The sequence below is a fragment of the Trachemys scripta genome, chromosome 4 (genome assembly GCF_013100865.1).
Source record: "Trachemys scripta elegans isolate TJP31775 chromosome 4, CAS_Tse_1.0, whole genome shotgun sequence".
Classification (NCBI taxonomy): domain Eukaryota; kingdom Metazoa; phylum Chordata; order Testudines; family Emydidae; genus Trachemys; species Trachemys scripta.
In genome coordinates this window covers 46,561,039-46,575,074 of record NC_048301.1, presented here as the reverse complement: position 1 = coordinate 46,575,074, position 14,036 = coordinate 46,561,039, and the positions used below count along the sequence as shown (strand labels likewise).

The 14,036-nt window shown below is 40.0% G+C and overlaps 1 protein-coding gene across 1 annotated transcript in view; it reads right to left on the bottom strand.

Annotated features, from left to right (window-relative positions):
* Positions 1-14,036, bottom strand: part of BAZ1A (bromodomain adjacent to zinc finger domain 1A) — a gene marked incomplete in the record, with an annotated part of 107,828 nt that overhangs the window by 19,417 nt on the left and 74,375 nt on the right. The window contains 3 exon segments of the mRNA XM_034768643.1: positions 5,339-5,487; positions 9,635-9,789; positions 10,173-10,339. Coding sequence (XP_034624534.1) covers positions 5,339-5,487; positions 9,635-9,789; positions 10,173-10,339 — 471 coding nt within the window.

Here is a 14,036-nt window from a genome sequence, read left to right as displayed (position 1 = left end):
AGTTATTTCAAACAACTTTTTAATTAACAGTTGAAAACCACTGTTCTACTATAAGGGGAAAGCTTATCAGACAGAACTTTCTCAGGGGCTGGTCCGAGACTGTGAAGCATCACAAACCTTACCAACTTCTGCTCCAAGCACAGATACAACTTAGAGAATTTTTTCACTTCAAGGTCCCAGAAGCAAAGACAGGGTTTTCATCTCAAGGCCAAAAGACCAAAAACATCAAGACTCTTGATCATGGCCTTGGATAGACCAAGAGACTATCTACACTTGACCCTAGGCACACTTCTTTGACCTTGCCTATTTTAACACACATATAGCAAGATATACATTGAAAGACAAAAACCAAACCCCTACGCTGCACACAAAATTCTCCCTTGGGGAGGAGTCTGGGGAATGAACCACATGTGACAGATGCTAGTCATATCACTTACTGTACTATGGAAGGTGTGCTCAGATAGTGTGGTGATGAGGGATGTATAAAACAGTACAGCATATTGCATGTTGAAAGGAGGGGAACAACAAAACAAAAATATCAAAAATCTTCGAAGAAAAAGACAAGAATGGCGTAATAGAACTGTAACAATGTATTTTGCAAAGGACTAAGGGGAGGTGAAAGCTCCTATCCACCAATCACAAAGAGGCTTCAACAACAAAAATAAAAGGTTAGGAACCAATGAACTAGAGTCACGCCTTGCATATAGAAATCTAGAAAAATAATGACTAGATTGTATTTGAGAGGCAGTTCTATAGTTCTATGAGAGACAGTGTGGTCCAGTGACAGAGCACTGGACTGGGATTCAGGAGATCTGATTTCTATTCCTGGCTCTGTCACTAGCCTACAGGATGACTTTGGGCAAATCATTTCACCACTCTGTGCTTGAATTTCCCCATCTATAAAATGGGGATGATACTCACCTCCTTTGTAAAGCACTGTGAGATCTACTGATAGAAAGCACTATATAAGAGTGCTTTAAAAAAAAAAAAAAAAAGGCATCCAAGAAACTAACAACCCCACTTCTTCCATCAAAAGACCCATTGCCAGGAAAAAAAGGTAAAAGCTTTCATTTTCAGATGTTTCAATATAGAATTTGTGCAAGCCCAACTGTGTACGACAGAAGGTACCACCACCTTTCCCTGGTACTGGAATTCTCCCTAGTATTCTTGGGTTAATTTTGTCCCTATGCAGGACCAACAATAACAGAAAACAAATTTTTGTACAAATCCCATCACGGCACTGCAGCCAATATATAATGCAGTGTAGCTTCAAAACCAATTTGTTGTTTAATCTGGCTGCCAAACTGAAAGATTAGCAACTAACTAGCAATCTGCCTAGCACTTCCTGGATACCAATAGGACTCCTATAGATGGTAATATTTCCTGCATTTCCTAAATTCCCCTTTGAATTTTGTTACTCTGTGTATTTATACCTGCCTCTGTATTTTCCACTCCATGCATCTACTGAAATGGGTTTTAGCCCACAAAAGCTTATGCCCAAATAAATGTTAGTCTCTAAGGTGCCACAAGGACTCCTCATTGTTTTTACTGATACAGACTAACACAGATACCACTCTGAAACCTGTTACTCTGTCAGCCATTCTCTGCTGCTCCACTTGTACGCATACCTCGGATCGAAACTTTCTATAATCAGTGGTAGAGTTCTCTTTGCAGCCTGGTGCACACATAGAACACAAAGGAACAGAGTTGAGCATCTGGTCATTCAACTCTGTGCCGATTTCCTTTGTCTACTGTACACCCTGGAGGCTGCAAGAAGTAAAACCGGCAGTGCTCATAGTAAATTTCACTCTGAAGTTCCTTCAGTGCTCATAAAGCACTATGGATGGGAGAGTAGGAGAGGTGGAAATTGAGCTAAGGGCAAAAACGGTTTTCAAATGTGGCTCCAATTCCTAATGAGAACAGGAACTAAAACAAAGGGAAAAGATAAAAAAGCAGGGAAATGGAATGAAGAAATGGCAACAGGGAAGACAAAAAAAGTGAAGGGATTCTACTGTAACTTTTGTTTGTTTCAGAAAAATGGAGGGGTCCTATTCTTACAAAAAGTTTACCCCAGGAAGCTCTCATGTACATAAAGCTCCACGACTTCCAGCATTTTTACCATCAAACTAATTAAGCCTGCTGAAATGGAGCTCAAATAACCAACCTTTTCAAGTGATGACAATTCAATCTTAGTTATTTGATTGAATTTTCTCTTTATTCTTTTAGACCTGGCCCTATAAACCAGTCTTGTTTTATCTTCTTAAAGCAGTGTTAGCTTTTTTCTTCTTTTTTTTCCTGGTTAGAATTCTTTAGAAAATGAGCAGGCTTTGTTCTAGAATATCTTAACTTGGTTTATGTATGAAGTAACTGCAACAAAATGACTTTTTTCTGTGCATAAGAGCCACCTGACCAAAAATACCTATGACTTGGGGGCTGACAAGAAAACTTGTGGAGTAAAATATATCATCACTTTGCCAAGGCAGACTGATACAGAATTCGGTGAGAGTGGTTGGTGTACACAATTTTTATGCCAGTATAAACTATTTCAGTTGGGGGTGGGAAGTGTGTGTTTTTCTGCTGCAATATAGTTAGAACAGTATAGTTAAAGCAGTACAATTTCCCTCGCCCTCCTGCCCAGTGTGGATGAAATTATACCAATATAAAGGTGCCTTATATTAGTATAATATATTCCCCTTCCCTGCATGTGAATAAGATATATTGGCATAACAGTTCCACACTGGGGTGATGCAGGGTCTGTAGCACTTTAACAATACCTGTTTAGTTAAAGTAATATGGCAGAGTCTTGAAAGGAGAAGTAAGGACATATGAGATTTAAGGCCTGCCACTTAGACAAGCCAGCTATCCTACAACACTATTAGATTTCTTTGTAAGACAACAGAACAAACCTGTATGAAAGCACGATTCCTACCCCGTTCCCTCCCAAAAATCTAATCATTAGGACTATGGAAAACTGTGAACAAAGAAAACAGAATATTTGAGTAATTTATAAAGTGGACTCTCAAATGTATATGGGACTAAAGCCGAGGAAAAATTTTTAGTAAGATAGTTTTTGCTGAAAAATGCCGTTTCAGGGCAAATAAAACTATTCATAAATTTGACAAGTGGTTTTGGCTAAATTAAAAAAAAAATTATTGACATTTTCAAAATGAAATGTTTTGACTTTTCATTTCAAAACCATGTTTTGTTTAAAAATTTAGATACAGTTGATTTAAAAAATTTTCAAACACACCAAAAAAATGTAACATTGAATGGAAAAAACTGAAGGAAAAAAAAAAAGTTTTTGATTTGATCAAAACACTTAGCAAAATTATGCTTGATGTTGGGAAAAAAGTCCTTACAAGCATAAAGGCCACAGAACTAAAAAGTATTCTAGATTAATAATTTCAGTAACGAGGAACTTCAGTTTTTTTTTCCTAAAATTTCTAAGGAACAATTTAGAGGATAAATTAATGTAATAGGGGTTCTCTGAAGAAGGAAAAGACTGTATGATAAAGCAATAACAACAACAACAACAAAAAGGGGGTCTCTCCTAGTTACTTTCAGGCAGGTTAGAGGGGGAAAAAAGGACCAGTGCTCGACAGACTTATACTGTACATGCTGTGACACTACATGGAATATGGCAGACCGTTTATAATATTAGTTATACCAATATTATAAAATAGCAAGGAATCTGATCAGATATGCTGTGTAAGGTATCTGTGAAAAAGTTGTGATTTGCCAAGTATGATAATCTTGTTTATATGTTTGTATCACCTTTGTATTGTGAGTTATAGATATGTATGATATATCTGTATTTCAGACTTGTGCTGTGCATCTGGGGGATATCCCCAGACAGACTGGCATCAGCACTGCCTAGCCTGGTCAATGGCCCATCAAGGGTCTTCAACTGTACAATGAACCCATTGAAAGGAACCAGGAAATACACCTTATGAGTCAGCAAGGCATGTGGTATGCCTAAAGACAGAGAACTCTAAGGCTTTTCCATGCCATGTGCTGGGTATCTTGTGTTTAGAACAAAGGAAATAACAAGCCACACGGCAAAAGACTATGAAAGGCAGCTGCATTGTCTCTGTTTGGTCTTCATTCCTGCTTCTTACCTCTGGAGTAACAAACTGAAGCTCTAAACCAGTGGTCCCCAACCTTTTTCGTCTGGCGGGCGCCAGATGATGAGCCACGGAGGACCATGGCAGCGGACGAGCATCTGCCGAAAGGCCGCCGACAAGCAGCGTCATCCAGAGGCATCGCCACCAGAAATCGGCGGCATTTCGGTGGCGACACCTCTGGATGCTGCTGCTTGTCGGTGGCATTTCGGCGGATGCTCGTCCGCCGGCCAGTACGCGGGCACACTTAGATACCCCGCGGGCACTGTGTTGGGGACCCCTGTTCTCAACAAAGGACTGAATGACCCATCCTGTGGATGTGTTCCAGAGGGACTTTCAAGCCAGCAAACTCCCAAAATACTGCTAAAAACCTGACATATGGACTTTGAAGTCTCTGTATGTATCTGACAGCTTTATCATTTAACAACTCTCTTCTTGGTCTCTCTTTTAGAATAAACCTTTAGCTTTAGATGCTAAAGGATTGGCTGGCAGTGTGGTATTTTGGGTAAGATCCAACCTAATATTGGCCTGGCAATGTGGCTGGCCCTTTGGAGTTCAGAAGAACATTTTGTATAAAGAGCAGAGTTTTTTAAATAAACTTCTCACTGTACTGGACCTAGGTGCTGACTGGGAGCCAGAGTACTGGAATGCAATAAGGGGGCTGTGTGATTTCTTTTTTAGCTTCTTGATAACCAGTGTGGGGGATCAAAAGTACAGTTTGTGACTGGTTGGTGAGTTGAACTTCAGTGTTAACCACCTGTTTTTCTGCTCTCCCTTTTGCAGCCTGTCCTGATTTTGGCATTTTCATGAGGGCTACCCCAGGTACCACTGGATGACACATACCTCTTGAGACTTGGACCAAGTTGTCTTGTCCAAGGTGTTCTACACTTTATACTATAAGCTTTTTGTTCAAATTCCCAAGAGTACACACTAAAGGCCACATAGCCCAAGAGCAGAAACTATAGAAAAAATTTGGGGAACTTGAACATTCCCCAATGTTCCACAGATTTATAGCAATTATTGTTGTGCAATAACCACTTCTTGAATATTTTTATTTTCACAATGTCCATGGAAAGGTGTTAGTTATGTGTTCTTTTGTCCTGGTATAGTATCACCAAAACACTTCATGAAAGAAAAAGAAAAGGAAAAAAAAATCTGTTTCTCTTCAAAAAATCTAATACATAAAAGAAGACATGATATCAAGATTAAATGCTTACCAAGTGGTGCTTTGAGGAACCTGCGCTCGATGCCTTGCTCTATCTGAAGCAGTGCAGATGCCAAGTAATGGACCACATTATTAACTGGCTGCGGAGTGCTCGTATTTGTTGATGCAGTACTTGGAGCTTCCGTTTTTAATCCAACAAGTCTAAAATTTTTAAAAAGTTGATAGGATTTATGGGATTTTAAATCCAATATTGAGAAAGGAGATAAATATTAATGAAAATCTTTTAAAAAATTATATAGATTTGTTTGCATCCCTGTGGGTTTCCATTGTCTTCACCCCACACAAGCTGTAGTGCATTTACCAAATACATACTGAACATGCAGCTATAAAATACTGTTTTAAAGAGCCCCTAAATGCTACACCATAAGTAACAAGAATTGGCCCCAGGAATTATATAATAGTGTAATACACACACACACACACACACACACAGACACACACAAAAACTCTGACAGTTGTAGGAAAATGTTTTACTAGGATCCCCCTTCAAATAAATAGCATAAGTTATTCTAAGACTGCAGTATAGCAATATAGAAAGAACAAACCAAATACGAGAACGTAACCATTTATAGTATACAAGGGTGAAATTTTCAGACATTCCTTAATGTCTACATTGGGACTTGCACTACTAAATCACTGAGTTGCTTTCAAAAATTCCACCCTGTGAAAATAAAATTGCTCACCATCACTATATATTTACATTTATACTACATAACATCAGGATAACGACCCTTCCCCACATATTCATAAAATTAACAAAAAATAAAAACCCTAAGACAAAGGCCCCCACAAAATCCAAAGATAAAAAGAACTACAATGTGCAGAAATAGCCCATTCATGCTGAAAGTAGAGACAATGCCTAAAAATATCCCCCAAATCCATTTATGTCTTGAGGGACATAATATTACAAGTTGCAATGACTCTAAATGGAGTAGAGTCACTTACAGACCAAGTCAGTCTTCAATCTGCACACATTTTCAGGAAGAGCCCATACAACATATCATACTGATGGGGCTTAGCAGATATGATGAAAGCTTTCTACATTTGGTACAATGGATTGCTTCCATAATAAGAGCATTAGGCCTTTTATCGGTTTGAGTCTGAGTCAAGTGTAACCATCTGCAGTTCTACCTCATTAAAATTCACTGTTAACTGTAATATTTCCAGAAGTCAGTTTTTTTCTAAATGATGTGATAACCAGAAGTGAACCTTTAAGCCTCTACAAAAAGCACCTAAACTATCACGGCCCCCAAAGAATTTGTAAGTGTTAACCTCCAACTCTCCTTCCCCCACCCCCCATCAGCTATACCATTGTAGAATACATATGGTAGGGTCAGCAGGAGTTCAAGTTTGTTGTGAGAATATAACTATCAGACTGACAAAAAGAGAATTCTAGAGGCGGGGAAAACAACAAAAACCCCTGCACTTGACCAGTAATAACTGCAAACTTAACGAGTTTTAAAACTACCTTTAACAGACAGAAGCATCAACATCATCATCTTCTTAAAGCGAATTAGAAAACAATTTCCCACTTGTGTCTTGCTCAAAAACCACTATCTTCCCTGGTAATCTCCCCCCACTCCCCCATTTATTTTTTTTAAAAGCCAGTTTGAACAGACAAGTAAGCTGCAGTAAGTGCAGATGATAAAGAGCGAAATGGAAAGTAAGTCAGCATTTCAATTTTGTTTAAGTGAAAGCATACATTTTCTCCCAAGAAGGAGTACCAAATTTGTAGTCTGATAGTGCAGACAACTGATAGTGCAGCTTCAAAATGTGCATTGCCCTGAATTCTGACTTCAGTAATTGGAATCGGACTGAATGTAGTGAAACAAAGGAGCTTGAAAGATATTCCAACACCAACTAGAAGTAAGAGTACATTTCAAACACAGAAAGCAGTTACTCAGTTTTCTTTTTAAAATACACCTCTACCCCAATATAACGCTGTCCTCGGGAGCCAAAAAAAAATCTTACCGCGTTATAGGTGAAACCGCGTTATAACGAACTTGCTTTGATCCACCGGAGTGTGCAGCCCCGCCCCCCTGGAGCGCTGCTTTACCGCGTTATAGCCGAATTCGTGTTATATCAGGGCAGAGGTGTATAGTTAAAAGTTTTTCACTCAATTTGCAGTAGAATGGAGAAGAGCAATTCTTACAGAAATAACTTTTGTTAGCAGTTGATTAAACATCACTAATGAAGGATAAACTAAAATCTGATTTCCTGATGAATGAACAAAGCAAGCTTTCTATTGTTGCTGCTCTTTTTGATATTCAAAAGCTGCTAACACTATTTTGAAGTCATATGTGTACCTTTAATACTTTGTTGCCCAAAAAGCCTGAAAGAGGAAAGAAGACTGCGTGCTTCTTTATACTGCACTACTTGGCCTCCTAGGCCCTTATGAGACATCATTTGCTCAGAGTTGGATGGAATGACCAACATCAAAAGGGTTCCATCACATGACTCCAGAATCCTTAAGTTTCTATTTTAGTATACAAGACTTTTATTGGAGGCGCACAAACCAGAATATTTAATTAAAAGAGTCAATATTATGAATAACAATGGTGGAATTAAAGGCTTCTGCAGTAGAACTGAGTGCAGGCAATAAAGAGTACTTAAAACTTCAGTTTTTTGAAAATTAAACATGAAAGGACTAGTTCAATATTATGGCTTTCAGGAAGCAGAAAATCCCCAGATCCTATCAAAGATACAAAGGAAATGAGTGAACAATTACTGGACATCTGTTTTAAACTAGGATCCTATTTAGTCTGACTGCTAATTCAGCAACATGCTATAAAGATAAATAGATAAGAAAAAATACATTCTAACTGCAACACTGTCCAACTCCCAACCTCAAGATATGATTCAGGAAGCTGTCCACAAATAACTTTGATAAATCTCTGATCTGGAACGAACAGCTTTGCTCTCTCCAGATCAGAGATTTATCAATCGGAACAAAAGTATAGTGTTTAACAAAATATAAATCTCTCTGGATGAAGCTATAAATATCCATGTTATTTCAGGGCACACGATATATATTAAAGATTTTGTTTCTGAAACCATTAAGTTAGTGTACAATTACAAAAAGGATTCTGAAGATGAGCCATCTGAGAATGGGGCAATAAAAAGTTTTCTACCAATGTCTCCAGTTTCATAGGTTGAGAAACTGATTTAGGAAAAGGTCCCTCTTCCTCATCCTTACATGTATACAGTCTATTAATAGATGTATACATTTATAGTTGCAATATTATGTAATTTGAGGTTTCCTTTCTGTTTTTACTGAATTGCAATTTACTTTAGGTAGATCACAACTAGTGTTAAATAGAGTGAACTGTATTTCACAAAAATCAGTTCACTTATTATTTATATTGCAGCAATATCAAAGATTCTAATAAAGGTCAGGGCGCCATTGTGTTAATTTCTTCCTACTGCTGAAGAAAAGTTAAACATGCAGCTCATCTGGTGAAGGGTTGGGGGAGGGATAGGGTGAACAATGATGCAACATTAATTGTACATAGACCTCAGTGTCTGTCATGGATTCCATGACTTTCTGTGACTCTGACTTCTGCAGCGGCCAGTGTGGCTGACCCCAGGGACAGCCACACCTGCCGCTGCTGGAGCAGCCCCAGGGCCAACTGCACCGGCCTCTGCTCAGGCGGTCCTAGGGTCTGCCAAGCAGCAGTCCCCCCCAGGCAGCCAGAGCAGCAGCTGTTTAGTAGCCCCAGGTGGCTGGTGCCGCTGACCCCGGGGCACCCCTACAGCCTCCCAAGATTTAGTCAGGGGTATTTATAGTATAAGTCATGGACAGGTCACGGGGGCCCTGAATTTTTGTTTATTGCCCGTGACCTGTCCATGACTTATACTATAAATACCCCTGACTAAATCATAGGCTTATATAGCCTTTCTATTGAGCTTTTTTCCCCAGCAAATTAAGTCTGGATGTTGGCTGTCAGACAGATCAAATATGTTGCAAGATATAAAATACAGGTGTATATTTTGCAACATAGTTCTTGACCTATTTTATTTAAACATACAAAGTAACAAACACGGTCATGCAAATACTAGAGCAAAGTTCTATAGCTCACTGGACATTAATACATTGCTTAAAAACACTAATATTTTTAATATAGAAAATGTTGGTTCACAGAATTTATAAAAAATTATAGCAGTTAGTTTAGCAAGGTGTTGATGTGCAAAAAGTCAACCTACACAAAAATCCCATAACACACATAGAAAACAACCATTTCAAGATTGGTAAAGAAAAGATATTTGCTATTTAAATCACAGCTCTTACCTGTCTTTTACAATAAACTTGGCTTGATCATCTGTTTCCATTTCTTCAGCATCCTCATTCACAGTTTTAATGATACCATTTTCCTTGTTTTCCTCATTTAGTAGCTCATACTGCCCATTTTCTAAGGCTGCTCTCCAAGATTGCCTGTCTGTAACCTGCAGAAAACATGAATGAGAGCTTGCAGACTTCTGGTTGTGCCAATAATTGTACATGTTTAAGAAATTAGAAATTAATGGAGATATCCCATCTCCTAGAACTGGAAGGGACCTTGAAAGATCATTGAGTCCAGCCCCCTGCCTTCACTAGCAGGACCAAGTACTGATTTTGCCCCAGATCCCCAAGTGGCCCCCTCAAGAATTGAACTCACAACCCCTGGGTTTAACAAGCCAATGCTCAAACCAAAGAGCTATCCCTCCCCCCAAACTTGAATTTCAAATGAAATCAAGAACTGTGCACAGTTCTTGTTCAGGCAAAAGAGTGAGCAGCACTGTTTGGTTCCTAGAAATGCTACTTTCCATGAAAAACTATAATGTAATACCTTAATTGCCCCCAGTGTTCCTTGATAGATTCTGTCTTCAATGTCCAAAAGAAAGTCTCTAAGTCTCAGTTCAAGTTGCTTTTCTGCAGACATTTGAAATGTATCATGTGCATTCTGTATTCTTCCCCGCCCTGATGAAAGAGGTTTGTTGTCACTTTGAAGTTTGTCTGCAACAACCAATACGCTTTTTGTTAGGGCTTTCTATTTCTCAAGTGACAAGAAAATACACTTTAAATAAATAGGATTATTATTAACAAAAAATAGTTCTTTAAAATACCTCTCATTATTAGAAAGTATCTCAGTATTGAGATTTTCATATCATCAAAGTAGAATCTAACCCAAACCAGGATCAAATATCTACATCCCCAAAGAAAGATGGATATTAACATCCAGACCTCCCGAAAGCAAGCAGATTAAAGGGATATTGTTTACTTTAAAATCACATGCCTATCTTAAAAGCTTTTACCTACCACTTTAACAAGTAACCGCCAGTAGTCTCTGACACTACTAACTCATTTGTCACATTGTCTAGATGTTAAGTTGACACTGTCCCTTTAAAAAAGCCAAATGAAAGAATGGGATAATAAAAGCTTTAAGATATGAAAATAAATGTCAAACAGCACATTATAATAATAAAAGTTAAATATATGCCAAAGATTGGAAGGCACAAAAGAGTTGACAACACACTCAAAAAGATTAAACCCACAGTCTGTAAAACCATCATGGATGGCAAAAGTCTTTGTTCACAGGGTGTAAGGGAGTTAGGGTGGGAGTGTGCTGAAGAGAGAAGTACACAAAAACTTGGAGGCAGTCAGTCAAGAATGAACTGACAGAAGCTGTTGGTAATTGTAACTCCCAGATTTGGGGGGGGGGGGGGGGAGGGGAGGGAGAGAAGGGGAAATTTCTAGGGATGTAAAAGTTTAACCGGTTAACCAATAAGCATCACTCTCATCAGTTTTGGTTAACAGTTAACAATTAAATTTGGCTGCAAGCCAGAGCTCCACTGCTGCCCCAGGCACGTGGAGCCAGCAGCCGGGGTCCCATGTAATACATGGGGGTGCTGCAGCACCCCCAGCATTCCTAATTCCCCGGTTAAGTGTTTAACCGATAACATTTTAATTGGTTACATGGTTACTTTTTTTTTAACCACTATTTACATGCCTAGATTTCTATTACTCTCATTTGCAAGTAATGGAACAATTTCCACATGTCTCCACCAGGTACCATTACTCTAAGGCAGAGGTGGGCAAACTACTGCCCACGGGCCACATTCGGCCCGTGGGACTGTCCTTCACGGCCAGGGAGGCTAGCCTCCGGCCCCTCCCCCACTGAGCCACGCTGCCGTGCGGGCAGCACTCTGGGCGGTGGAGCTGTGCGCTCCTGCCGAACAGAGCGGCAGCGTTTATGGCTCCGGCTGGCATGGCAACCAGACATGCTGCTCTGCCTGGTAAGTAGGCCGGGGAGTTGTATAAGGGGCAAGGGGCCCCAGGAGGCAGTCAGGGGATGGGGAACGGGGGGGTTGGATGGGGGGTGGGGTCCCAGGGGGCTTGTCAGGGGGTGGGGGTGTGGATGGGGTTGGGGCAGTCAGGGGACTGGGAGCAGGGAGGTTGGATAGGGGGTGGGGACGCAGGGGGCGGTTAGGGGTGGGGGGTCCCGGGAGGGGGCAGTTAGAGGATAAGGAGCAGGGGGGGTTGGATGGGTCGGGGCTTCTGAGGGGGGCAGTCAGGGGGTGGGAAGTGGGAAGGGGTGGATAGGGGGCGGGGGGGGGGCAGGCTGTTTGGGGAGGCACAGCCTTCCCTTCCCGGCCCTCCATCCAGTTTTGCAACCCCAATGTGGCCCTCGGGCCAAAAAATTTGCCCACCCCTGCTCTAAGGTGTGTTTGGATGGTTCTCTTTTTGGCTTAGGCCTTGTGCATGAATCAAATGGTAGGCTGTGAGTTGCAAAGAGATGATATTGAGAGAGTTGATAGGTACTGGAGAAACATTTTAAATTAAGGGTTATCGGGTTCTAGTCTTGTTTTTAAGCCAGTTGACAGGTTGGGAAGGGGGAAGGAAGGAAGGAGGAAAACAATAAGCTGCTGCCTATAACATTTAAAGGAATACCTTGGTAGTATTTTAAAGCATTTACAACCATATTGTTGATCCATTCAACTGAAGGAAACGGGGGAGTTGCTAAGTTCTGTTGCAACAGAACTCCAACCAAAAAGTAAAATTGCCATGGCTATATCATCACTGCAGCACAATTTACAAACTTTACCACAGAATTCTTTCCTTTGTTGAATAAACTGGGCCAGAGTTCCTGTCCAGAGTACATGGTTTTATCATTAGCAGTAACGGGGAAAGAGGTGGAGTTTTTTACATTTATACTATAATGTTTTCTCTGTTTGTAAATAAAAACCTAAAACATACCGAAGGAAAGAAATTTGTGTGTGTGACCAATATCCATTTATATGAGGGGCACCTACACATGGGCATCAGCTAGATGAGGCACACACATCATCTATTTATATGGCCCTCATTACAAAAAAGTCAGATTGTACAGAATCTAAAGATTTCATTAAAAAAAAAAAAAAAAAAAAAAAAAAGCTTCTAGCCTCTCATGTCTGCAGAGATAACCTTCCAAAGGAAGGCAAAACAATGAATCTGCAGACGGCCTGAAACAACCACCACCCACTGGTGTTAATTCCCGTACCCCCTATTAATTTGAGTGTCAATTCCAACGTCCAACAGTTACATTTCACTGTTAACATTAGCTATTCTTTCATTTTAGTAGATGTAATGGAGGTAGGAGGTGGGAGTAAAGCCCATGATGCTTGGAATTGGGCGTTGCTGCAGGGAAGAACATGCAGAGTGAAAAACAGAGGACACATAAAGACAAAGAAAATGGACAGAAAAAGAAAAAGAAAAAGGAAGAAAACACAAATAGGTAAAAAGCGACAAAGATTCCTGTGGCACCTTATAGACCAACAGACGTATTGGAGCATAAGCTTTCGTGGGTGAATACCCACTTCTTCAGATGCATGTCTGATGAAGTGGGTATTCACCCACGAAAGCTTATGCTCCAATACGTCTGTTGGTCTATAAGGTGCCACAGGAATCTTTGTCGCTTTTTACCTATTTGTGTTTTCTTCCTTTTTCTTTTTCTTTTTCTGTCCATTTTCTTTGTCTTTATGTGTCCTCTGTTTTTCACTCTGCATGTTCTTCCCTGCAGCAACGCCCAATTCCAAGCATCATGGGCTTTACTCCCACCTCCTACCTCCATTACATCTACTAAAATGAAAGAATAGCTAATGTTAACAGTGAAATGTAACTGTTGGACGTTGGAATTGACACTCAAATTAATAGGGGGTACGGGAATTAACACCAGTGGGTGGTGGTTGTTTCAGGCCGTCTGCAGATTCATTGTTTTGCCTTCCTTTGGAAGGTTATCTCTGCAGACATGAGAGGCTAGAAGCTTTTTTTTTTTTTTTTTTTTTTTTTTAATGAAATCTTTAGATTCTGTACAATCTGACTTTTTTGTAATGAGGGCCATATAAATAGATGATGTGTGTGCCTCATCTAGCTGATGCCCATGTGTAGGTGCCCCTCATATAAATGGATATTGGTCACACACACAAATTTCTTTCCTTCGGTATGTTTTAGGTTTTTATTTACAAACAGAGAAAACATTATAGTATAAATGTAAAAAACTCCACCTCTTTCCCCGTTACTGCTAATGATAAAACCATGTACTCTGGACAGGAACTCTGGCCCAGTTTATTCAACAAAGGAAAGAATTCTGTGGTAAAGTTTGTAAATTGTGCTGCAGTGATGATATAGCCATGGCAATTTTACTTTTTGGTTGGAGTTCTGTTGCAACAGAACT